Source organism: Semicossyphus pulcher, unplaced genomic scaffold (genome assembly GCF_022749685.1).
Source record: "Semicossyphus pulcher isolate SPU_LCO1_2020_fin unplaced genomic scaffold, fSemPul1.0.p SCAF_21, whole genome shotgun sequence".
Taxonomy (NCBI): Eukaryota; Metazoa; Chordata; class Actinopteri; order Labriformes; family Labridae; genus Semicossyphus; species Semicossyphus pulcher.
This window is the reverse complement of record NW_027211695.1, coordinates 6,250,191-6,276,701: the sequence shown is the minus strand read 5'-3', so window position 1 is coordinate 6,276,701 and position 26,511 is coordinate 6,250,191. Positions and strand designations below refer to the sequence as shown.

The 26,511-nt window shown below is 41.6% G+C and overlaps 1 protein-coding gene across 1 annotated transcript in view; it reads left to right on the top strand.

Moving 5' to 3' along the window:
* LOC138600967 (phospholipid-transporting ATPase ABCA1) overlaps window positions 1-26,511 on the top strand; it is a 173,481-nt gene that overhangs the window by 31,281 nt on the left and 115,689 nt on the right. The window contains exons 12-20 of the mRNA XM_069672533.1: window positions 2,486-2,691; window positions 3,484-3,660; window positions 12,663-12,885; window positions 17,198-17,419; window positions 22,448-22,652; window positions 22,928-23,041; window positions 23,631-23,802; window positions 24,751-24,882; window positions 26,058-26,197. Coding sequence (XP_069528634.1) covers window positions 2,486-2,691; window positions 3,484-3,660; window positions 12,663-12,885; window positions 17,198-17,419; window positions 22,448-22,652; window positions 22,928-23,041; window positions 23,631-23,802; window positions 24,751-24,882; window positions 26,058-26,197 — 1,591 coding nt within the window. The remainder of the gene's footprint in view (window positions 1-2,485; window positions 2,692-3,483; window positions 3,661-12,662; window positions 12,886-17,197; window positions 17,420-22,447; window positions 22,653-22,927; window positions 23,042-23,630; window positions 23,803-24,750; window positions 24,883-26,057; window positions 26,198-26,511) is intronic.

The window sequence follows — 26,511 nt, the reverse complement described above, 5'->3', positions numbered from 1 at the left end:
TAAACCAAAAATCAAGACTTTTCTACACGACATGTAGTTTTTTTTTTTATCTTGCTCACTTTATCAGCTTTTATCTTTTTCCGGAGAACAAGCGAGAAACAGCTTTGCTCTTTTGTTCATTAATGTTTAATAGCCTTTACTTAGGGAACTGTCAAACACACGGGGAGATCTGTCCCGACGCTGCTTCCGTGATAATCATAGAAAAACATTGTAACAGGCTTGACGATAGCGAATCCGTGCAGGCATCAAACGGTGTGGTGTGTCTAAGCAGGAACACGCACACAGTTGACATTGATATATTGATCTGTGGCACAGTTTGCAGCAAAACCCTTCGTTCTGTGTGTTGTGTGATCAAACACATGTACAAAGCCCACCCACAGCCCCTGCCACGCACACACACACACACATGCAGCGTATATATATCCACACATATACTATCAATCCACAGACAGGTAAGATGGCAGGTTGGGCCCTTGGGGTTGGCCATACACGGCCGATGAAATTCCAACATAATGCAATCTATTTTCAGCCCTAATGGAAATTGCGATGCTCAGAATGGATACCAGGTAAAAGGACAGTTATAGACAACCTTTGTGATGGTGTCCTTCTATATGGTTGTGAACATCTGTAGGGGAATAGGGAGCCTCTGTCAGTCTGGCGCTGACGAGTATATGCTTTCACCATGAACCAAAAATGCAAGCAGGGAAATAACGCTAAATAATAAAGCAATTTAGGCCCACCATGATGCTCTACATAATCTGTTTTACTGGAAAGAAAATGAACATTTTGCTTTTTCACAGCTAATCTTAAAAGCAGGCATCTTATCCTCCTGATGAATAGCCTTCTATAATTACTTTTTGGTTACTGGTTTTGCATGCACCCTCTTCATGGCGTCTAACCGAGCACAATCCTTCTTTAAAACAAACTGATTTAACAGTGGAGAAAAAACAACACAACATGTGTTTACGCTACAGATACAGATACAGCACTTAGAAGAAATAAACTCCTTCATTATGATGCGAACAAAATCACTTATTTGTATCCCACAAATTATAAACTGTGTGAGCAAACAAATAGCTCGAGATCTATGGCCAATAGTCATTTCATAATTGGCATGGCTTCTCACCATGGTGCCACCATCAGCACGAACACTGAAGAATCAGACCGCGTCCCTTTAATAGCTCAGACTAAAATAGGAGGAACAAATTGTTGCTGCCTTGCTTCATCTGAAAACTGTCCACAATTTGATAAGATTCTGTAACTAATTTATAAGTCATAAATAAGAACAATTATAATTATGTAAACTGCATAACTGGCCATTATGGAAGGTTGGGGGTTCGATCCCTGACTGCTGCAGTCACATGTCAAAGTGTCCCGAAGTGGCACGACACTGATCCCCAAATTGCTCCTGGTGGCAAATCATCAGGTATGAATGGGCATAGATCTGAATGGAGATTGGCGCTTAGGCCTTTGCCATCAGTGTGTGAATGGATCAGTGTGACATAGTGTAAAAGCAGCTATATAAATACAGTCCCTTCGCTACTCATCCGCAGCATCCACACCCTCTCTGTACAAGCATGATGCTAACATAACCAGAACAACTCAAAGTAATGCCCTGGATGTTTCTCTGAATTAGGCCAGAATGGGATTGGCATGTTATCAGTCGGGCCAGTTTCTCCGTCCAGAGCTGAAGTCAGATTGTTGATATCAAACAGCTTAGCCTTTGCTGCCGGCAATGTGGACCAAAAAACAAACTCACATTATTAGTATTACAAAGTTTCCTATACCCTCCAAAGCTTGGTCAGGCTGAATAGTGGGGGAAAATAGTGCTGAAATCTGAAAGATAAAATACATGGAAGGCCCTGAAGGCCATTTGTAAATGCAGGAGACTGTGATTTATTTAGTTACATACTTGTATATCAAAACACAGGTTAACACAGTTAGCATGTAGCTCCTAGAAGAACCATTTTCTCTCATATATTTCACTCAGCACTTGTCCAAACTTTCGGTCCACGTTCCCATTCCCCTGCTGTCATATCCTCACTGTACTGAACCAATGCGTTCGCTGTGATATTTTGTTTCCCACCATGCCTCGATATAGAATACAGACGAGACAATCCTGGGGGAGAAATGAGAAAACTATGGCGGCACTGAGATGTGTGGACAGCTGTCAGGTGTGACTGCCTCCCAGGATGGCTAGCTCATTACCGTCTCATGAAACAGGGGGGGACAAAGCTACAGAACAGGGAGTGCTAGCGAGAATGTAGCTCATTTGCTCGTCTGAAGCCCAAAACTTTTCCCCACCCTCTGGCAGCTCCAGATAATTTGTAACTACTTTGTTCGTGGTTTAGTTGATAGCTGTGTGATACTTTTCGCTAAGTATCCATCTATTCTGCCAGTGAATCCATGTCTGCACGGTTTTTAAATTCAAAAGATTATAGTGAACTAAATGTATATTTTTCTGATTCTCTGTATTTGTTTCCAGTGTTTAGACCTGAATAAGTTCGAGGCGTCCCCCAATGAAACCCATCTGGTGACCAAAGCACTGGAGCATCTGGATAATGATACATTCTGGGCTGGTATTGTATTTGAAAACCTCCAACCTAAATCCAGCCAACCCCCTCCTTACGTCAAATACAAAATCCGCATGGACATCGATGAGGTAGAGCAAACCACCAAATTGAATGAGGGGTAAGTGACACAGTTAAGTCTCCTGTCTTTTTTACATTTACTGATTTTAGTCATGAAATATTTTAAAGGAATACTTAAACAATGAGAAAAACCTGATAATTTGCTTTCTTGCCAAAAGTTAGATAAGAAGTTGGTGCCACACTCATATCTGGATGCTAAATATGAGGCTAGAGAGGATGGTTAGCTTAGCATCTTAGCAAGACTGAAAAAGTAAAAAAACAGCTTTCCCGTCGCTGACCAAATGTAAATCTTCTTAAACAAATAAACAAGAAAAAAAATTATAATGTGTGTGCCTTTAAGGTGTTGGTAGGCATTTTTTTTTAACTTTTGACACAGCTAGGCTAGCTCTTTCCCACTGCTACCAGATGTTATGCTAAGTTATGCTAACTGTCTCTGTGCTGTAGTTTAAAGGCTACTAGCTTTTCCACCCTGCTTCCAGTTTCTAGTTTTCATGCTAAGCAAAGCTAATCACCTGCTAGCTTTAGTTCAATATTTAATGCATGACATGAGGATGGTATCAATCTTCACTTCTAACTTTTAACAAAAGAGCTGATGTGTGTATTTTCCAAAATGTCAGAGCATTCCTTTAAACCCAAAGAGGAAGCGAATGCTGAGTTTTATTGCTCTCTGTGTTTGCCTAAAGATTTGATCTTCTTCTGTCTTTTAAAGTTTACTGTCGAAAAATACGACCGCTAAAACAGTCGTGATACTGTGACAGTTATTTTGACCATTCTAGTTATAGTTTACTTGCCCTTTGCAAAGACAGATCATGGTGTGTCTGCTTTTAATAAGGTCTTGGTCTCCTGGGGCCCGAGACAACTCCTTTAACGACCTGCGCTATATATGGGGAGGCTTCTCCTACCTGCAGGATATGATGGACCACGGCATTATACGAGCGCAGACATCCAAGACCCAACCCCTCGGTGTTTTTGCCCAGCAAATGCCATATCCCTGCTACGTGGATGACGGGTGAGTACGAATGCTTTTATCCGTCAGCCTTGTGATTAGAGGAAGAGAAACGAGGTATAACAGCAATAAAAGTGTGCTCACTCAGGGGAGCTGCAACTTACAGACGCCAAACAGTTAAGTTATGGTCGTATCAGTCACTTAGACTCACTGTATCTCCCTGTGGAAACTTCAATATGCTCCCACTATTTGTTTAACTTTGATATCCATGTTGCTTCTGATGTGTCTTCAGATCACAGATGAAGGGACTAAGACAGGGAACTCCTCTAATGATGTCTCGGTTCAAGCCAGAAATAAACATATAACATACTTAGCGATAAATTTAACCATGCATCCAGGGTCAGGGAAAGAAAACAAGTAAATGAAGACGACAAGAGGGAGAGAGTGGGCAAAAACTATCGATTCTAGTGAAACCACAGGAAATTCCTGAATAGTTGATGAACGCTGAATTATTTAAGCAACCACCAAGGGTCCCTTACTTCCTTGTATTTCCAGTGCATTTTATTCTCAACATAGTGAGCATGCCAAAACCTGCGTCTCATTTAGCTCTATCACGTGCAAAGATTGACATCAGGACTCCATGTGCGTTGTGTATGCATCCCCCCGATAACGCCGGCTTCCATCATGTAGGATCATTCACCAAGGGACAGAAACGATGCCGTATCACTCTTAATCTTCCACATCCAAGATTTCCTCAGAGCCTGGGAAATTACTCCCCTCCACGCAACATTATGATCTCCATTAATAAAGGAAAAGCCCAGTGATGCCATCAAGAGACGAGATAATTACCAGGGAGATTTAAGTCCAACAACACAATACACCCCTGCCAGTAAATGCAGAATATTCACACCCCGTGGGAAAACACAGTTCCAGAGATTAAGGATCTAATTTTAAAATATTATGTGCTTTGGGTGGCGCTGAATTTACAGTAAGGCAGCGTTCAGATGGTGTTTGGATCAACACATTTAAAGAGGCTGAAACAAGAAGCATGACTTCATATTGAAGCGGTTTAAATTATTGCGATATATTTGACTTGGAGACAAGAAATTAGTTATGAATTCATCATCTGTTTGCTTCTTTATGAAGTGCTTGTTTTCTCTCTTCTATTTTATATGCACACCGTGGCTTCAAGATTAAATGCAGCTTCACTGCTCTGCACTTTATTTTGTAGCTGCTGTATTAAGCCAGGTTTAAGATGCACATTTCGTATTTGCTTTAACTGCCTATGTGGGTGCACTTGCATGCCAGGCAGAAGGATGGTTTAAGAAACACTAATTGGAGGGATGTTGAACTAAATAGTGCGCCCAGTGGAGAGATTCATCTGAGAGAAATATTGGCATTTTCAATTAACTCAAGCATAAAATCATCCGCTCTATATGTTAGCAGGGAGATACTGCAGGCTAAAGAAGACTGACATCCCCACTAATGCCTGTTTGTGCATTTTCTTACTGTATGTGCTATTTCTTGCACCGGATTCCTTTATTTCCGACAAATGTGCAGCACTTTCAAATGTGCAACACACCTCTTCTGAAAGTGCTTTTCAAATTAAAAGCACCAATTTCCATACGTCCTCATTAATAACCCATTGTTTTGATAATTATCCGAAGTTAGCGAGTCATGCTTCAGCTTATTTGCCAACACTGGCCCCATTGCCTCAGTCTCATCATCCTAAAACAAAGGATTAATAATTACAGAAGATAAATGGGAGCCATAAAGTACCGCAGTATCCACCGTCCCGTCTCCCCCCACCACCACCATTTACTCTTTCGCCTGCCGAGCCATTTGGGCATTTCTATAAATTATTAACACTTGAAAACTGCTATTTCATTCATAAATAATTGAGAGCGAAATCACACAAAAGGAAGATGTGCTGCAACATGGAGAGAGGCCTGATGGGGAAGGACCTCTGTGGTAATAAGTTTTATCTGGAGCTGTGGAGCGTCCCTGTGTTAAAGGAAGGGAAGAACATTGTGCAGTCAGATGAGCATGTTTCGCAAATGTGACTCTAAGATGCCATTAAAACACTTAACTTTTAAAACTCTCACATGTCCTATTCACAATTTTAGAAGGCTTTCCACCTGGGTAATTTGGAGATAAAATAGATACATGTATGTACAATTAAAATTAACACTACCTATTGAAATAATCTCCTTTTTACGCTCCATATTTCCTCCTCCTGTAATGCACCAGATAAACTACCAGCAAACCTTCAACCACAGCTGACCCTGCTGACATTTCCAACCTTAGATAACCAAACCGCATTAGCTCCCCCTGTCTTCGCATTCACACTGCGCACAGGTCCGAGATGACGGTGCGGGATAAAGCTTGACCCTTGCGCCGCCTGATAGCACATAAACTGGTCCTTTTTATCAGCGGCGTCTGCACCGTTGCACGCTCCTGAATCAGAGCATCTCTTGTTTGGATCCGGGGGCCTCGCTCCCCATCAATAGGTCTTTCACATTCACACGGGCTTGATGTGAGATCTAAGGCTGCTTTCAGTGATACATAACATCGGCCTGCAAAGGATGAGAGGATTATTCATATAAAGGGCATTAGTGAAATATGCTTTTGTCCATCTACAGTGGCTAATTAACCTAATGTGTGCACTGTTGGTACTGAGAGTGGGCGAAATAGTCGAGCATATTCAGGACATCTGATGCTCTTGGCAGGAAAAAATCAGCTGTTGATGTTTAGTTGTAACATTATAGTGAATCCCAACACTTTGGATACAATCTCTAAGATGTTAATTTGAATAAATAAGTCTGTTAAGTCTATCCATCACTGAACGAACTAACACAATGTTGATTGAGCCTATGGCCCACTGATGAAAGCCTTTGTATTTGCAGTATTCCAGTTAGTGACGTGTTCTCCATCAGCCAGCAGCGGTTGGTCTGCCAGAGAGGGTAGGCGGAGCTAAGCGGCTGCTTTTCCGTTCTCTGCAAGCATTGCGAGTAAACAGTTATCTACTATGGCTGAACAAACAAAGAAACAATCGATGACTACAGATACAAAAATCCAAAGAAAAAGAAACAAATTTGACGCTCAGATGAAGGCAAACAGTCTAAAAAGGAAAGCGACCGTCAGTGAGGAAAATCAAGAGTTACAACCGGAGCAAACAGTGGACGTCACACATGCCACAATGTCTGGATATCTGGGAAGTGTGCTCCGGCAATTACCGTTTATCACCAGAGGTGGCGCCAAAGAGAACGAAACTGAGATGTTAAAGATTTAAAGGCCCCTTTGTAGCAGAGGCTTAAAACCTTAAGTATAGCCTAATATACTGTAATTGGAGCTTGACAAACATTGTTTTACCATACGTACCGAACAAGACTGTGGGGACCAACCAGTATGTACTGCATACTGATTTATTTATGTAATTCTCTAATAAACAATTTAGTAGCTGGATACATTTTTTTTACACGCTAAATGGTCAAAATGCAAAGCCTGAGTGTGCTGCTAATCAATATGTTGATTCGTGTTAAGGCAGAGTGCTCATTAAGAGATGTGCATTAAAGAGTGTTGTTTATATAGCACATTCATTTGACCCTGCGTGTCGCTTTTCAAGAGCTGGCATTTAGTAGCATCAGAAGGAGGCCTAATGGCAGATGCTGCAATATTCATACCGTACAAGCAAATACAGTTTATTGTTCACAATCATTGTCTCCTTTGGATTAATATATTTAAATACTTACACACATGTCCGAGACATCACAGAAAGTAGAAGCCTAAGTTGACAAAATCAGCGTGAACATGACAACTTCAGCATGTCATCATAAACTAGATTAAAGTTGTGAAGACTTTTAGGTCACATCCAATCAAATATAAAACAACTTTTAATTTTAAAAGTAATGTAAACAGCTTAAAAAAACCCCAAAAAACTTTCGCTGTGATTTAAATGCAACACGACCCAACACATTTCAGTTATGTTTATATTAAAAGCATCCAAATGTAATCACCACCAAGTTAAATACATTTCTCGCTTCAAACAAAAGGTTTGTTGACCTTCTTCCTCAAAGCACAGCATGTGAAGTTAAAGCAATTAATTTGTCGCACTTTGAAGAGATTTTAGTTCAAGCTTGATTTAATTATTGTTTGTAAAATGTCATAAATCTTGTGCTATCACTTACTGTATATGTTGGAGAGTATTAAATACAAGGAGTTTAATTTATGCAGTGCCCGTAAACAAGGTAATTGAATGTCACGGACATGTAGTTGTAAATGTATTGTCAATGACAAACAATAGATATAACATCACATCAGTTATAACACTCTGTGTGTGACAACATGCAGAAGAACCAGGGCCTTTAAACGTTCCTCTCAGTTAAAGATGCCACAAAAATAACATGCTTTTTCATTACAGGAAGTGATTGCAATCTCCTTTCAATTATAAAATATATGAAAAACTGTGTCTACTTAAGTGAGACAAACATCAGGGGGGAATTATTCCTCATTTCCTCAAATCTCTGACAGGATTTTACCCCAACTTTAAACAAACTGTAATCGTATAGTGAGTCATCAGGCTGTGACGGTGCTGAATCAGCTGTGAAACACTAATGCCCCCTTGCGGTTCAGCGGTTAACCGACACCTCAGACCGCTGCCGGAGTGTGTTTTGTTTATTTCACTACAGCGCATCCCCCAGACGGTAAAACACAGCATGAGCGGTGGAAACGCGAGTTTATTAACCACTACTAAGTTCGTATCTTCATTTCTTGAAATGAAATCCGTGGTGACGGGCTAGTTGTTGTTGTAGCGGCTAAACTAGCATGACGCGGGCTCGTCTGCGACGATTAGATGCGCATAGGGTTGAAACAGCGGTGCTCTGACAGCTAGGTGTCTTTTAAAATAAATGTTTCTCAAACATGGTTTCTGTCATTATAGTTAGTTCTTATCATGCTGATTTATGTCCAAGTGTTCATTTTTCTGACAGATTTATTTTTAATTAGTTATTTGATGCTGTAAAAAGGATGATTGACAGCTCTGTTGACAAATACAGCTCCTGCAGCCAATCTGTTCCGGATTAGCAGAGTAGAGGAGGAACAGAGAGAGGAGATGTAACTAAAACAATCACTACAGTCATTGAAGTTTCCATTTATGTGAACGTTAACTTCAGACCAACACAAGAAGCTGTTCTGCTGTTACATAAGGCAACCTGCAGTGTGTGTTTTGGTTAGCGGAAGTGGCTGTGGCTCTACTTCGCAGATTCTGGCTCCAAATGACGTCACCATCGTAAGATGTCAGCGCCTATCACAGAGGCTATTTTGGCATCACTTCCTTACAGTGAGAGTAGATGGAGACTCGTCGTCCATCTATAAAAACAGTCAAAAAACAACATGGAAATGTTTTTCTGAATAGGCTTGTTCTGGCAAATCAAATGACATCAGTGATGATGCTTTTTGGGTTTCATGTCTCAATTTCTTAATATTAAGTTATTACTTAATTATCAAATATTCACAGAGTTCAGAAAGGGCTCATAAAAGCGGTACGTCTCTAGCAATGGTCGAAAGATTTTAAAACATTTTCTCTTTCTTAATTCACTGTTGAGATATGAAGTTTAAAACTCTCTCTTTCTCTCCTAACGTTGCTCCACTGTTTGAATTTGAATTATCCTTCATTTTATAATTATGATTTTGCTGTTACAATAAAAGAGAAGTCATATGACACATGGGTTCCTAAGTACTCTTAAAGCCATAACCACATGCACATTTTTCCTCAAATAATAATTTGTACCAGCGATGAAATAATCCACGTTCAGTAAAGTCTTTTCCTTTTAATAAATAGCTCATTTCCAGCCAGCCAAAGAACTCAATGGCATATTTGCTCAAACTGAGACAGGAAGCTATTTTTTTTTTTCCAGCATGGTACGCCAACCTCATGGGAGGCTGTGCTCTACTATCTCTCGATTTACTGAGAAATCAGTCTTCCAGCTTCCCTAAATTTAGGTCAGGCTGCCAATGTAAGTGGAGCCCCGCTACACAGACCCGCCTGGAGTTCTATTACTTAAGCACCTTTGATCGATCAGCGAATGTATAATTCACGAGCATCTGGTGGCAAGGTTGTCAGTGTCAGACACGGTGTGCATGACTGATCTCTCCCCCTCCAGTGCTAGAAGTCGCAGAAGGAGTTAACTCACACAGGCTGTCAGCTGTTACAGAGACGTTAGGGAAGAATCAGCAGCAGATAATAACAGAATTAGTATTCAACCTGACGCATTCGCTACTTAGGGCTGCTTACCTCCCTAGAAAGGATGCTAATGTGTGCGCTAGCTTCATTTGTAGGAGTGTATCTATTTCAATCTGTTGGAGCTTGGATTGCCAAGTTCAAAGAGGGAATTCTATTTATGTAATCTTGTTACAGATTTCGGTTTTATTTGCTCTGGGTCTGAACTTTTAGAAACTCCATGTCAACCAATCCTTCCTCGCCGCTTTCAAGGCCTCGTTTGAAATGGATCCATCCCCCGAGGGCGGGGGAAGTGTCCTCGAAAACGAGTCTGTCTCCGTCTCGTTCGAGTTCTAATATGTCAGCGAACTTCCTCTAAGGTCTCAGTGGATCTAACTTAATCTCTTTGTTGTGTTTGAAAGACCATTCGATACTTTAATCATCACTTGTTTTATTGACAAAACTGCCTATATGAAAGAGTATTTTACAAGGAATGAGCGCACTGGAACAATGCTGTTTAGCCTGATTCTTTGTTTACAAGGTGCAAATTATCCAGCTGAGTTTAAAGGCAAGAAAATGCTATTGAAAAACACAGTTATGGTGGAACATTTTTTAGCTGTTTAGAGAGAAATAAAAAGAGAAAACTTACTAGAAATCACCTCCTGAAAGAGCACTTAGGTAGGGCTACCTAGCAATTACAGTAAGTAGATGTTTGCATGAACTCTTCTCACATGGCAGGGATTTAATAAGGCCTTTAAAAATAACTCAATTAGAATATAAGACAAATACAATTCATGAACGTGTGCTGCAGTAATGTTCAGCACTTTGAGCAATTGTTTATATTAAAATGCATCATTCTGCCAATTACTGCGTATTCACCTCGTCCATACCTCCCTGACTGTGCTCTGCTTGCATTATATCCTCAGTATTTATGGAATGCAAGCATCAGTGAAATGTGAAATCTATACTTTGTCAAAATCTATTTGATATCCCTCCTTCACTGTCTAATAAAGCAAAGGAAGCACTTTGTTTTATTGGCGGAGGAGAAGATATTGACATGGCATTTTGGTGGCATTATGAAGCCGGTTTAATATCACCTCATTGTGCTGTAACAGCATCAAATCATACATCATCTCTGGCATGAAGTGCAGCACTAAATGGCTTGATTGAGCTGATGCACCAAGTTGATGAAGGTTAGCTTGGTGTAGAAACGAAAATGCCTCCATGCCTCAATGGATATCCTTACTGAACGTGGTTGAAGTTTCAAATCTGTAGCTAAAATTATGTTGGAGTAAATAAGTCTCAGTCTGCAGGCTGCTGTGAATGCTTGCTGTCAGTAACACGGCCACAGGCCAGGAGGTGTGCCTCAAACACTCACCCCTTATACACCGCCAGTTCAAGGTGGGATTATCACGCCTCTGTTACATTACGTCTTCTATGTAAAACACACGGAGGCGGAGTTGTTCCACCTCTGAGCTGGCATCAGAGTAGAGGTCTTAACGCGTCCAAAATTTCATGCCCGAACCCTAAGAGACCCGTAATTGTGCGACCAGGAACCAAACCGGATCCGCCTATGGACACAGCACTTTAATCATGAACACTTTCTAATCACGGCCCGGTCTTCCCGGATCCATTCGGGTATACACATAATGTTGAACAGAACCCGGAACCGAGGATTATAGAACGGGTCCCGACCCGGACCTGTTTGACCACGTAATATGCGGACCCAAACCAGTCTGGGTCCCAGGTCGGGTCCCGGGTCCTCGGGTTCTGGTAGATCCGTGAAGACTTCTACATCGGAAGTAGTAACAGAGGCGGCATCTGTGTAAACAGCAGAGACGTCAGCACGCGCTGTTTGTTTACACCTCACGCCCGTTTTGCATCTGCAATGCTGGAACGCTATGTAAAACCATGCACTGGGGCGGCCTTACGCCGCTGCTGCTTGTTCCAATGTAAAATGGCAAAGGCCACATGATGGCGGATCTTCGTTACAGCGCTGAGGCGGAACCGCAATGTGAAAAGGGCTACTGAGTTCTGCCCCTTGGGAGGCTTCAGAGAGCTGGCCAATCAGAAGAAAGTGGGTTCGTAGGGGCGGGGTTTCTTAAAGGGACAGAGCTGACAGAGTCGTTTCAGGCAGAGGCTGTATGAGGGCCTGCACAGAGCACCAGTGTGAGAACAATGAGTTTTTTTAACTGTAAATTATGCTGAGCTTCTCCACAGGTATCACAGAGTGAAATATGAAGCTTGCAATTAGTATAATACCCCCCCTTTAACAGAACAAATTACAAGTTGAAACTGTAAAGACCAACCAGTAAAATCCAACACAGGCTTCATGTTAAAAAGGATTCTCTTTCTGTTGGATACCAAGAAGACTGCAACTTACAATTACTTTCAGTTATCCTGATTTCTCTTAAATATCTAATATCCAAATATAAAACTTAAAGTGATGTTTTAAACTTTACTGAATGCTCACGTTTTTACATGAAAAAGTACTTAAATTTTACAATTCATTAATTCAAGTAAACGTTGTAGCTCCAGAAATCACCAACCATCAGTGTTGTTTATCAATAACAATATATATAAATCAACAATTTCAAAAAATGTGCCACTTTTATAGGACTTATATACTGTAAGAAAGTGCTTATGCATGTAAAATGTACCTGCAAAGCCAACATATGCAGTATATCCACTATAAATACATATAGCTATACACACACAGAGTGTCTGCAGCAGATTAAAAACTCACCAGCACCCGTCTTGCCCTGCTTTCCCAATATCAAAGGCCACTGCAGTCCCTTTGTCACTGTGCGGTCCTGACATTTCTGATTGCTTTTTCCTCCACACCCAGCTTCATCCAGAATATTGGAGGCATCCTCCCCATGTTCCTGGTGCTGGCCTTCATGTACACCGTGTGCATGACCATCAAAGGCCTGGTGCTGGAGAAGGAGCTCCGGCTCAAGGAGGTGCTGCGTGCCGTCGGCATTCGAAACGGCGCCCTTTGGTCTTCCAGGTTCTTAGAAAACATAGTGCTGCTCACAGTTCCCTGTGCGCTCATGTGTGTCATGGTTAAGGTCAGTGGATCGGAGTCGCTCGGTGGAAGACTTATCAAAACACAAAGCATGCAATATGAGTGTAATCAAAGTGTGTTATGCTTTTCAGCCATTATTTCCCCTCTGTGGAAATTATCTTATGAACCAGGGCCTTGTATTTTGCATACAAGTTGTCCTTGCTGACCTTGTCTCATGTGTTTTGCAGAGCTGTAGCATCTAGAATTATTTCATTTTAAGAGATAAAAGTAGCATTAAGCTAAACTAAAACAACATAGAAGAGACTCCAGTGTTAATCATCAAATGCAGAGAGACTAGAGACCTAATAATGAGCATCCAAAAAGATCATCTCTTGCTCTTGTGGGTCTTTTAGGGCAGAATATTGTTCATGCTTTGTATTTTGGTATTGTTGGTGCGATTAATCAAACTAATTAACAAGCACAGAATCAACCGTCTATAAATGATCTTTCAATCATGCATGCATCCAAATTAATCCAAACATAACCACACCGGCCGCATTTGCCCCCTTTTTCCCCCTCTAATTGCCTTCTACATAAAAATGGCTTCTGTTCTGTAATTTGAAAAGTGAATGACTGGCGCTGCATATTTCTGTAATTGCATTGAAAATGTACCGTTTGGCCACTGCAACGCCGCGTGCACTGTTTTACATTATTGCATTTGCAGGGTAATAACCGTAAGTGGTGCGGCGAAGGCCTCAAGTTCAGACAGGTGCTCCGGTGTTTGGGCTAAATTACCGTCTGCAGCCTGAAGTTTGTACTTTTTAATAAACCGTGCTCTGATTTGAACGAGGACGCAAGATAGATTAACTGTTGGGTTATGTGAAACAAATAGGAACATTAATATTTGGCTTTTTTTCCCCGCTCTGCTGACTAAAGCAGAAGTCAGAAATATTATGAAACTACTCATCAAAGCGCTGCGTTTACATTTACAGTATTTGAGCAGCCCTTTTAGTTCATGCATAATGCACGCAGGTTGGAACAGTATGAAAGAACAAAACCTGCGCCCTATCTCAGCATCACGCTGCTCGTGATGTATAATGCACCGTAAGTACAATCTTCTAATGGTTCGAACATCATCAATCACTGGAATAAGTTTGGAACAAGATGCAGAATGGAGTTTGTGTTATTCCCAGGGAAGAGGCTTAAGAAAATGTGACCAACATAATAAATGTGCTGCATGTTTATTATCATTTTTCTTATTTAGTCTTTATCCTGAAATATCTTGTTCAAGGTGAGTGTGTTTTAGTTGCTCCTGTACTGATACCTGTGTTTAATCAATGCTTAGGGAAGATGTAACGGACCTGCTTATCTGCTCTGGGATTGATTAGTAAAGATGCACAGTTATCACAGACGGAAAACCCTCGTGCCCGTGGTGGCATACGATGCAGCAGCATTATTATCGGGCTCGTTTACATCGAGCGCATCCCTCAACGGCTCCTTGTTTCGTAGGCGCCGTTAATGAAATCAAAAGGATGGTTATTTTAGACCAGCCTAATCAATTTTTTGCAGTTTTAATTGGAAAATGCGGCTGGTAAATAAAAACTGATATTTGAACAGCTGGGTGAAATGTAATTTCCCACCAGCCTAATGTGTTTGCCAGCCATCAACAATTTGTTAACATTAATAACAATAAATTGAGTTAGTCGAGTGCCTTGGAGGAGCGGCTACGAGCGCGATGTGTATTCAGATCACAGGCCCGTTCTAAATGATAATTTCACAGCCATTTTTAGCACATTAATAATAATAGCAACTCAAACGGCAATTATCTACAGGCTGTATCTGGATTAGGTGCGACAACAACCAGTTGTGTCATCTGCACCTGAGGCTTCTGTCAATTCACGCTTGTTTCCTCCTCCGTCACAGAGGAGCTAATGCACGCATTATTTGGCATCCAGACGGATGTATGTACACTCTTTCCACGCCAGCTGAGTCGAGTGTTTATCAGACGAGATTCAGTTTATGAAACGCTGATCTGTGATGATCGATACGCGCTCCCTCTCCCAAACAGCATGTCCTTGTTTTGACAACCTAAAAACCACCTCCCGAATGTTTTGTCGAGTCGTCGCTCGGTCATTAAAATGTGATTAATTTGTTGTCCGCGACGACACTGATGCGACGCGGTGAGAAAACACTGCAAATGACAGAGACCACCTTCACAGTTGGAAGACAGCTATTGACATCTCATCAATCACTCAAGCTAAAGGGACAGAAAAATAATAAAAGAAAAATTATGAAGCTCGACATGGAGAGCGGTGAAACACAACATTAACCTCTGTGCCTGCGTCCAATTTTAAAGTGCTTTCACTTTACTTAAATGTGGCACTTTTTACTTTGAATATGTATGACAGCTGTAGTTAGCTAAGTTACACGTAGAGAATAAAATACGTTGTGATTAAGATTATAAGTCTATTTTCTATTTTGCAAAACAAACACCCCCTCCTACGACTACAAATAGACTTGTGGGCCGCAGCTGGGTTACTTATCATCTACCGTTTCTAACGGTGTTCACATGTATGTTTAATCAGCATGAGCAGCCCCGTGACGGTAACTTTGGGAAACTACTTCCTGTCGCCAAACGCACAACCTCATGCCGTGCATGCGCAGCAGGACAAGCCGACACTCACTGAATAGCCGACTCGTGTAACCGCGTCCGACTCAATCATCCCGCCGACATCGTATGTGACTGCTGCAGCGTCGCGCGCATGTCTACAGGCAGGCGACACACACTCTGCATGCGGAGCGTCAGGTCTCTGTGTGCTCCTCGGAAGAGATGCGCTCTGTGATTTCAGACAGACTTTTCCTGTAGATAAGTTTTGGAAAAAGTGTACGAAATCCAAAACGTTTGTGTTTATCACGGTATTGCAAAATCCATGTCGTGGCAGAACGTGACACCGGTGACGGTGAAACCGGTATACCGCCCACCCCTAATGTAGAACATGTACAACACAATAATCAGAGAATGTAGAAGAGAGTATGATTGGACATACATTCATCAGATGGCTGGAAACAATTCTCAAAATGAAAGTGACTTATTTTCTTTTTATTTGGGCTGCCTCAGTTGGAAATAGACAATGGAGAGATGACAAAGAGGAGAGAGATGCAACAAAGGTGTTAAGGTTCATGCTTGGTGTCTTCACCTCTAGCCATGGATGGGCTCCTGCTGGGCATGAAGGCTAATGTTGGCAATCCAGCTGCTTGCCTTAAGTTGCCTATTGTTCCTTGTCTACCTTGTGCTACCAGAGGCAAGCTGCGAAAAGCTTCAGACCACGAAGGCCAAAGGAAGATCAGTGACCTAAGACCTAGGGTGTTTGCTGACAGCACGCTACCTAATTTGCATATTCAGATCCAATTAAAACGCTTAAAGAATCAGATTTACATGATGATGATTAAATATAATACATAAAAAGATAAGTGACCAGATGTCCCTACAAACGAGCTATCCAGGTACAGATCATGTGTTAGCACCAGGTGTAAACTGGGGGGTCATTGTCTTGTCTGGTCTGGCTCCTCCACCCCTCAGGTTCCTCCGCTCCCTGGCCAGATCCCTCCCCTTATACATGACTCTAGCCTGGATCTACTCAGTCGCCATGATCGTTAAGGGCATCGTCACGGAGAAAGAGGCGAGGCTTAAGGAGACGGTGCGGATCATGGGCCTGAGGTGCAGCATCTATTGGCTGAGCTGGGCCGTGTCCAGCGTGCTGCCCCTGGCCTTCAGCGCCTTCCTCCTTGCGCTTGTACTGAAGGTGATTTAACGATGATTGAAGAAGGACCCAGCTGTGCTTGCGGAGAGTTTTCAGCATCCATCCTCGTGGACTAATGAGACTTTTGTTAAAAATAACGAAGGCACGATAATGAGATAATGACTGTGACGCAAACTTGCGCGATCGTATAGTTTGTGCAAATTTAGAAGAGTTCCTGTAGTGAACAGCGTCTTCTATATAGTTTGAAATCGTAATTGCACCCACTACAATAGCATCACTATCCGAGCAGTTCAAGTGCCTCTTTGAATTAGGCCTGGAGAGGACAGTATGGATGGATTCAGAAGTAGCTCACTAGAAGTTGAGAGGGGTCCTTCTTCAAAGTGGCAGAGAAAAAGAGTGACGTGTAATCATTTTGAGATCAAAGACCATCATTCAACCAGAAAAATAGATACATCATATGTCTATAAAACTCCTTTTCTCTGCCTGCTGTTTTAAAAAATCAGGCTCAATCACATCCGAATCTTCCTGTTTCCATGTGTGGTGCAAAATCTCTTCCACCAAACCCCAAACGTTCTTCATTTGTTTGACTTTGAATTCTGTTTCTCTTCATCACAGTACGGCAAAGTCCTGCAGTACAGCGACCCCTCTGTCATCTTCGTCTTCCTGCTGGTGTTCTGCGTGTCCACCATCGCTCAGTGCTTCTTCATTAGCGTCTTCTTCTCTAAGGCCAACTTAGCGGCGGCGTGCGGCGGCCTCATCTACTTCGTCCTCTACCTGCCGCACGTCCTCTGCTACGCCTGGAGGGACGTCATGGGTTTCGGGGTCAAGGTCGCTGTGGTAAGTCGGTCCTCAGCTGCGGCGTGGTTTTTAATATCTTCCCCCTGCTGTTATCAGACATAAGAGCTGACAGAGTTTTATTCCTCGGTTATGTTTCTGCACTGTGATCAGACTTTTGGCAGCCGTTTGTTCCTTATCCTTTTCCTTTTGATGTCAAAACAGGTACATGTCTGTTTTGATTGGTGCAGGTTGTTATGAAGTGTCAGAAATATCTTGCCTTTATCGTACCTGCAGTAGTCTCCTGATAATAAGGTGTGAAGTGTGGCTGCGAGATGAATTTGGAGGTCTAGTGAAATTTAAATCACGACACAAAAGCTTTTAGGAAGCGCATGAAATATTTATAACGTCACGAAGCGTTTCTTTCCACTTGTTTGGACACATTTTGTCACCTACTGAAGAGTTTTACCAAACCTGGACATCCTCAAGTGACACAGACATGAAACATTTACATGAAAGGAGAGATGAGACAGACACACAGCGAGGGATTTTCTCCTTTCCTCTAAGGGACAGAGATAAATAGTACACCGTTGCTCAACTTTCAGTGTAGTCTGTCTGCGTGACCTTTACGGTGGCGCTGCTATCATTTGTCCTCAAGCTGTCCTTTCTGCAGACAAAGACACAAAATCCTGAATCTTCACTGCCGAGCGTACAAGTGCATCGTGCCAGAATTTCAATCAGGTCGTGTTTTCTTGTTTGTCTCTCTAAAATGCAGGTAAACAGCCTCATGTTGCTCATTTATCAGATTGAAATAGAAGCAGTCAAAAATGTCTAACAAAAGAACACGAAAAAGACTTTGTTTACCTTGTTTTTGCCAAAAAAGTAGTGCCAAAAATACCAGCAGAAAAGGCTCGTCTTTGATAAGACTTTCCCTCACACGCTGCATGCAGGTTAGTTAGCCGTTTTATATATAAAACGCAGCAAACCTTATTTAATCTCTACACAAAGTGCCATCGCGAGTTGCTCCCCTGACGCAGAGATTTCTCTCCCCTGCTCCAACTAGATGGATAGCCCTCCAGCCCTCTAATTAGCATGAGCAATGTTCCTCTGACCAAACCACTATCCAGTTCATCCGCACACTTTATCACAGATTTGTGAGTGTGTGTGTGTGTCTGCAGAGGTTTTTCTCTCTCACCCAGCTCGGATGAAACTACATCGTGCCAAGGCATACAAATTCTCCTCCGCGCTGTCCTTGATAATGAAGTCTTTAATCTGAAGCTGAATTTGAAAAGATCACTTGAGTTTATACGACCAGATTTTGATTGCAGGTGTGTGCCAAAGGAGAGGCACAGGCCCGACATTGCATAATCATATTCCAACCTCCGATCGACAATACTATTTTCTCAATTTTCCCCTCCATGTTTAAATGAGGTAGAAACAAGAGAGAGCCCGGAGTTCTTTTATGTTTTGGAAAACCAAAATGACATTCAAATAGTCTGTCAGTGCGAGAATTGTATTCCTGCAAAATCATAAAGATCTTCTTTGGTTTTCTTTTGCTGCAATCAATTAATTGATCTACGCTTCGTCAACATCTGGCAGCAATCTCTTTGCCGTAATATATCTGACATTTGAATATGCAGTGTAAAAGTTTGATTTTTGGAAGAAAAAATGTTGGGGGTGGAGTTATTTTGTAATTATTTAATAGCATACAGTTTAGAGACAGACAGGAAAAGGTAGGAGAGAAAAGGGGAAAGATTTACACTGAAGTCCTGATGAGATCGAACCAACATTGCTGATATTTGGTATCCACCTTAAAGACCAAATCCAATCATGTTTTAAGACACATAAATTGCTCTGCTTTAAATAATAAATTGTGCAAAATAGTTTTAATGACCTTGTAAAAATCCTCCCAAGGCATCTCCTCCCTCTCCCTCATTAAAAATTCCTGAATCTGCATAGTTGCTGTCCACTATGCAATGTCCAACCGCCCCCTCCGCACGAAAACACAACACGTCTCTTTTTACGTTTAGTCCATTAACGGGGTTAACCTTTTTTAAAAATTTTTTTACCACAATTCCTTTGTTGCCAGGAAATATACGAGAAAATTGATACCTTACTCATATATGTAATTGGAATATGCAGCTAGCCACTTCCTGGTTAGCTTAGCTTAGCATAGCATAGCATAAGGCTGAAAAACAGAAGAAAGCAGCTAGTCTGGCACAGTCCAAAGGTAATAAAATCTGCCTTTCAGCACCCCCAAAGGTAATTTATTTTTGTGCAATCAGTACCAAGGCTTGAGATGTAGTTTTTAGTAGTAGTAAAGTCAACGTTAGTAGTGGGTTTGCAATAATTACAATGACAGTTACAGCTGGCTGGCACATTGCCGAAATGGTTGCCATAGGTTGAACATAATGATATGCAAAGCGTCACCCCGTCCATTAACAGGATTGGCTCCTTAGGTTTGTGACGTCTCAAACCTGCCAATCTGAAAACGTGTTGTTCAGCCTGTCCTTTGTACACTGCGGTTTAAAAGCAGACAGGCCCAGCCATTGAGATGACTGCTTATGTCTTGTAGCACATGAAAACTCCACATGGAGATGTTTACAAGGTTAAAAATGAGATTTTCACTGGAGGGGGTCTTTAATTATTCTGCTATCACAATTCCTTTTTCATTTTTTCTCAATTAATCAATGAATCTTTATAATGCATTAATAAATTAATTAAAAATTAAAAATGTGTCAAGATGCCTGAAGAGTTTCTTAAAACCCAACATGATGCCTTCAACTGGCTTGTTTTGTTGGACCAACAGGCAAAAACCCAAATATTTTTCAGCTGCTAATCCTCACATTTGAGAAGCTACAAAACAACAAGAGAATCTTTTTATAATTTGCTTGAAAATGACTTTCTCAATCGTCAAAATAGTTGCCAATTTTCCAGCAATGGACTAATTGATTTATGGACTCATTACTGCTCTTCCAGCCAAAATCCAATCTGAGTAAGTCTTTTCAGACAGAGATACTTTGTTCTCTGACATTTTCATGTAAGACTTCTGCAGCCACACACACAAAATTCTCCGTTGTGAGTCTGTCCGTCATCCCGGCTCTATTTTTCAAAAATATCCGATAGAATGGTTTCTCAGAAAGAACTGGAACCGTTATTACTCTTCCTCTTAACAATGCTTTTTTTCCCTCTGCAGCCAGCCAAACGGTGGCTGAATGTGCAGTGTTGACATCTGTTCAATAGAGGGGGCTTGTTTTGTCTGTCTCCCAACTCGTGCCCTTTTCTCAAAAGCCAAAGGAGTGGTTCCTGTCGTTTTGTCAGCCGTTCATACAGAGGTCAAGGATGGGTGCCCGGTAGCCCTGCTGTCACCCCTCATCTACTGACTCACTGCTGATTGCTTGGCAGTAGACGGGCAGTGGAGGACAACACAAAAACTGCCCAGCAGTGTTAGCAGCCAGGCTAGATATTTGGCGTCACTGCAGAGCTTTTCTGATTCTCGGCTTGGTAATGCAACATCAGATAGACATGGTTCCTCTCTGAAGCTCCAGCAAATGCTTCTGCCGCAGTGAAAATGCTGCGAGCAAATGAGGCGTGATAAAACAGCTGGCGGGCAACATGGCAACGCAGAGTGATAGGCCATGGCAGATGATGTCTCATGGGCTAAGCATCATTTGCAATTTCCTACTGTATGAAAGAGCCAACAAATCTTAGTTTGCTGCACACACATTTTAGTCTCCATCTTCATTCTCGTCTGAAGTCCTCAGAGATGTTCACAAAGGCAACGTGGCAATTACACCAGCCGATGCCTGTGTAGATAATGTTACTCTGTCTGCTGCAACAGTTTATTGATCAGCTATGGTTGTGACCTTGGCTGGTAGATATCTTGCAGATATGTCATCATTAAATGTAGTAACCATAGAGTGTATAAAAAATGCATTAAGCCTGTTGGTTTCAAAAAAACAACCACTGCTGAAGTGAATTAAAGCTGCATTCTTTCTCACGCCCAATAGAGGCGATTGCAGTGGTTACTGAACAAAGTTTGTGTTCAACCAGATAAAAAACTGACCCCAACCAGTAATTTCAGGTCTTCTTTAAAACAACATGGTGTTGGTATCAAATATACAGTTTTATTATTGTTCCACAAGTGCACTTTAATATTCTGTGGCCTTCCTTTTTACGACTTTCTTACCCCAATTCCTTTGTTGCCGCGAAATATACGAGAAAATTGATACCTTACTCATGTATGTAAGTCAAATAGGCAGCTAGCCACTTCCTGGGTAGCTTATCTTAGCTTAGCATAAAGACTGAAAACAGAAGAAAACCGCTAGTCTGGGTAATACAATTTGCCTTGTCTTCTTTAAAACTGCATGGTGTTCATTTTTTAAATGATGATTCCATTTAGAGTAAGATAGATGATAAAGCAGGGTATGCTTGAGGGTGTAGCTAATGTTAGTTGACAAGGATAGCAATGTGTTTCCACCCTGCCGTCCAAATGTGGTCACTTGTGGCTCCAAAAAACTACATGGCGACGGCAAAATGCTGAACTTGAGGATTCAAATGGTTGTCCACAACCTGTTAGGTGTTGTTACAACGGCTAGATCTACTTCTTTTCTGTAGTCTATGGTTGCAACTAAAGTGCACTTTGATATTCTGAGGCCTTCCTTTTTACAACAGTTTTACCCCAATTTCTTTGTTGCCGAGAAATATATAAGAAAATTGATACCTTACTCATATATGTAAGTCAAATATGCAGCTAGCTAGTTCCTGGTTAGCTTAGCTTAGCATAATGACTGATGCACAGTCTGGCACAGTCCAAAGGTAATACAATTTGCTCTTTTATTATTATTATTATTCCATCTGTACCAACACTGAAGAGGTTGAAATTGAAATGTACTGTTCAGTAGTGGAGTTCGGTCTTTGCTTTGCTGCTAGCTGCAACAAGCTAGCTGTTTGCCTGTTCGCTAACAAGTTGGCCCCAAATACATATGAGAGTAGTATCAATCTTTCCATGTAATTCTCGGCATTACAGCTCTTGAGCATATTTTCCATTATGTCTATGGATGTTAATACTTACATGTCTATTATTCCCAGAGTTTATTGTCATGTGTGGCCTTTGGCTATGGCTGCGAGAACTTCGCCAAGTATGAGGTGCAAGGCATCGGCATTCATTGGCACAACATAAACAAGAGTCCAGAAGAGGGAGACCGCTACACCTTCATCGTGTCCATCCTCATGATGCTCTTTGATGCTGCTATTTACTGGATGCTCACCTGGTACATCGAAAATGTCTTCCCAGGTATTAACTTTTAAGCAGATATGTCCCTTTTACACTACATAACTAAAAAAAAGTTGGGAAGATGATACAATTTGGTGTTCTAATTACTCTTCTTGCATGAGATCCCCTCCTCTCAATTTAAATTAATGACCCAACGCAGCAATCCTAACAGGATGGTCTGAATGCTCTTCTCATCGACTCTAATTAAAAGAAGACAGGATTTGTGCCGAGCTGTCAAGAGGAAACGTACAGGGTACAGCCAAGCTGTTATTAAAATGTGTATAATGTTCTCCCAGGGCAATATGGAATCCCAAAGCCGTGGTACTTCCCTTTCACCAAGTCTTATTGGTGCGGGACGGCCTCCGAGATCCAGTCTGACCCCGACCTGCTGAAAGACTCTGCACACAACGGTAAACAGCCATAAAATACTCAGTTCTCACTTGTGGCGTGTTACAGTAGTCTTACATTCCCAGCTGCTATGTATGTGTGAGATTCTCAAGTTAATCGGCGAGCGAGTTAATTGGAACGGGCCGCAAACAAACATTAGCGCCTTATTTGTCACGTAGGGTGGTAATAGAGCCTTGGTGCTTTTGTGGGGGGAAAAGAGTTTCAACTCAGGAGCTTGTTAGAAAAAGTATTTCCAATTAACAGCCAGAGTGAGTGAGTTGGGTGTTTTTGTCTTTTATTGCTCAGTGGTCTTTTGTTTTCACTTTTTAAAGGACCAATATGAGATGATTAGGAGGGAACGCAGCATTTTGCTTGTTTTTAGCCCTATTGTTGTAAAGTAGCTTGTTTTATTCCAGTGTGTACAAATGGTACTGATGTAAACAAACTTTTTCAGCATCAAGAAATGTTACAAAGTGTAAATTGTGTTATCTTTTGTTATTGTATTCCTGAAAGTAAGTCATGCTTTCTCAAGTTTATCTGTGATGGATTTTTTCCTGCTTTTCGTCTTGTTTCTTTGCTCGTATTTCTGAATGTTTGCATGTTTTCCTAAAGCGTATCTTGAGAAGCCACCGCCCGATATGAAGGCGGGGGTCTCAATCCGCAATCTTGTTAAGATCTACAAGACGGGAAAGAAGCTGGCTGTGGACGGACTGAGCATGGACTTCTACGAGAATCAGATCACATCTTTTCTCGGCCACAATGGAGCCGGAAAAACCACCACAATGTGAGTTGCATTATCTGTTCCTTCCATGCTATTGCCACTCTGCTCACTGTTTATGTGATTTAAGAGGGTGCGAATAATCTAACGGGACAATGCTGGCGACAATAATTCAGTAGGCACTGCTGTCAGAGAGTGACATCTTCAGAGAAGACGTTTATCACACGCAGTCAGCTGTTGTGCCGACATTGCAACTGATCTAATTGCAGTTTAAGAAATAGTGGAAAGGTTGCAAGGGCTTTGGGATGACAGAAATAACCGAAACCCAGTGGCCCAGAAAGAATGAGCGAGCGAGAGAGAGCGAGTGATGCAAGACTAAGGGCTGAAGGGAAGACGTCCGCTCAGAGCAACTGTAACCAAACATAACAGAGCACAATAACAGAGGAGGACAGAGGAAGGACTCTGTCACACGCTGGAGCTCTGCGCGGATGCGTTTTGAAAGGACAGTTTCTCTGTGTCTGTGAAATTCAGTGTTACAATTGAGTTTTTGTTGCTGTTTTTGGGGCCTTTTTGTCACATAAGTAGAACACAATAAATGTCGTTTCAGTTTGTTCTGTCGAGATGGGTTTTTTGGGGGGGTTATTTTATCATCTTTTCTCTGGTGTCGAGTGTTTTTCTGCCTTTGCTAGGAAGTAAGCAAGCAACCAGAAGTTTATTATTGATAGTCATCGCTCCAGATCTTCTGATTCAGCACAAATTGTGATCCTTCTACTTCTTCTCCATTAAATTAAAACATGGTGATGATGTAGGACATAATACCTTTTGACAAATGTGTTTAAATGGAGCAGGGAATAAATCTTAATTCACCATTATGCTCAACCAGCTGTTCCGAAGCTGCAGGTACTCTTCTCTTGAGTGCCTTGGCAGCTCTATTATTCTACATGAAAACATTAATCATCAGATAAAAACTAACAGCCACAATTAAATTTAAGCTTTGTGTATTTTTCTCTGTAGGTCAATTCTAACGGGACTCTTCCCGCCTACATCTGGAACCGCTCTCATCAACGGCTACGACATCCACACCGACATGGACAGCATCCGGATGTACTTGGGAATGTGCCCGCAGCACAACGTCTTATTCAATGAGTGAGTGAAGTTAGCTGCTAGAATCATGTGTAACCCCTCATCGCCACAGAAATGATTAAACTTACAATGGGCGACTATTTAAATGTTCTTAACAGGATCCTGAGTACTTTTGATATTGAACTGACCATTTAGGCAAAATTAAAGCGTTCTTCTACCAGTGGAAAATATCGGCAGAAAAATGACATATATGCTGATGCTGATATGTAATTTTCAAGCCATTATCTGCAGAAACCGATAATGTGCCGATACTATTGTGCATCCCTACTTTAAACTGTAGAAAAACAAGACTGCGTATTACACACTTTTAACTGCTTATTAATACGTGTGCCAATACTGTAAAAGTATATCAGTCAGCAAATATTTTCATCTTCAAAGTTACACAGTTTCCTGCCGCTTGATTGACTATCCTACTCCAACATGTGCTCACGTATCGTCTCACTTCTGTGCTCTCGTTTCTTCCCTAAAACAAAGTAATCTCTGATTGGCTAAGATTTCATCCCTCAAACAAAATGACAAAACATCGGCTCATTAACCAGGAAGTTACAACTCTTTTACCTTTACCTTTAACAATTTTTTGTAGGTCCATACACATGTGCGTTTGGTGTGTTTAAAAAAAGAGGAAGAAAGGAAAAAGCAGATCATTACAGTGCACTTTAATCATATGCATAATGAGGGCTCACTCGGCTTAAGTTCCACATCAACACATCATTATCACTTCCCCTTTTCCTGCTGAAAATGAGATGAACTCTGCTCACTCCGTCCACTAAATTTCTCCTAATGGCGTCATTCCCCGCCGTTATTCCGCCTTTTATTTCACCTTCTATTTCCCTCTCTGCACAAACTGATTACCTGCAACTCCACAAAAGTCCTACATCATAATTACGGCTAAGCACTCGCAAATTGCTTTCATTAATATTAATCTCAGACAGTCAAAGCATCTATATTAAGTAGGGGTTAAAATATTCATGCAAACAGGGAGTTACGACATATTGTGTTCTCACCTGTGAGGCGAAATCACGACCTTTTCACGACCTGTCGGCGCACTCAGATCAGATGTTGCAAATGCATTTATGTGCCATTTCTGACTTGAGTGGCAGGTGGTGCCCTCGTCGGACACTCGAGCCGCCTCACGTGTCAATCAAACGGGCGTGATGACACTATTTTTACCTTCACAGGCTGACAGTGGAGGAGCATATCTACTTCTACTCCAGGCTGAAAGGACGCAGCAAAGAAGAGGTGAAAATGGAGATGGACCAGATGATTAAGGATGTTGGTTTACCACATAAGCGGAAGGATCTCGCTAAGAACCTGTCAGGTGTGTTTTTACATGTGTGCGTGCTTTATCGAAATTCTGCAGAGATGCAAATTTTCCTATGTTGTAAATCCAACTCCCCTGGGAGGGAATATTATCGAACATTATACTTCCTATTCCGGATAAAGCTGCCCTGTCATACCTCTCCTCTGCAAGCACATGCAGCTGTCTCTGCGTACACACGCACTGTACCTGCATGTCACAGGTTGTAATTCATCGTCTGGCGGGGAGTCCTGTTTGATAAATTGTCCTCAGTCACGGATTGCTTGTGAGCAAAATCACTGAAATATGACTTTCAGGGTTGATCTATGCTGACA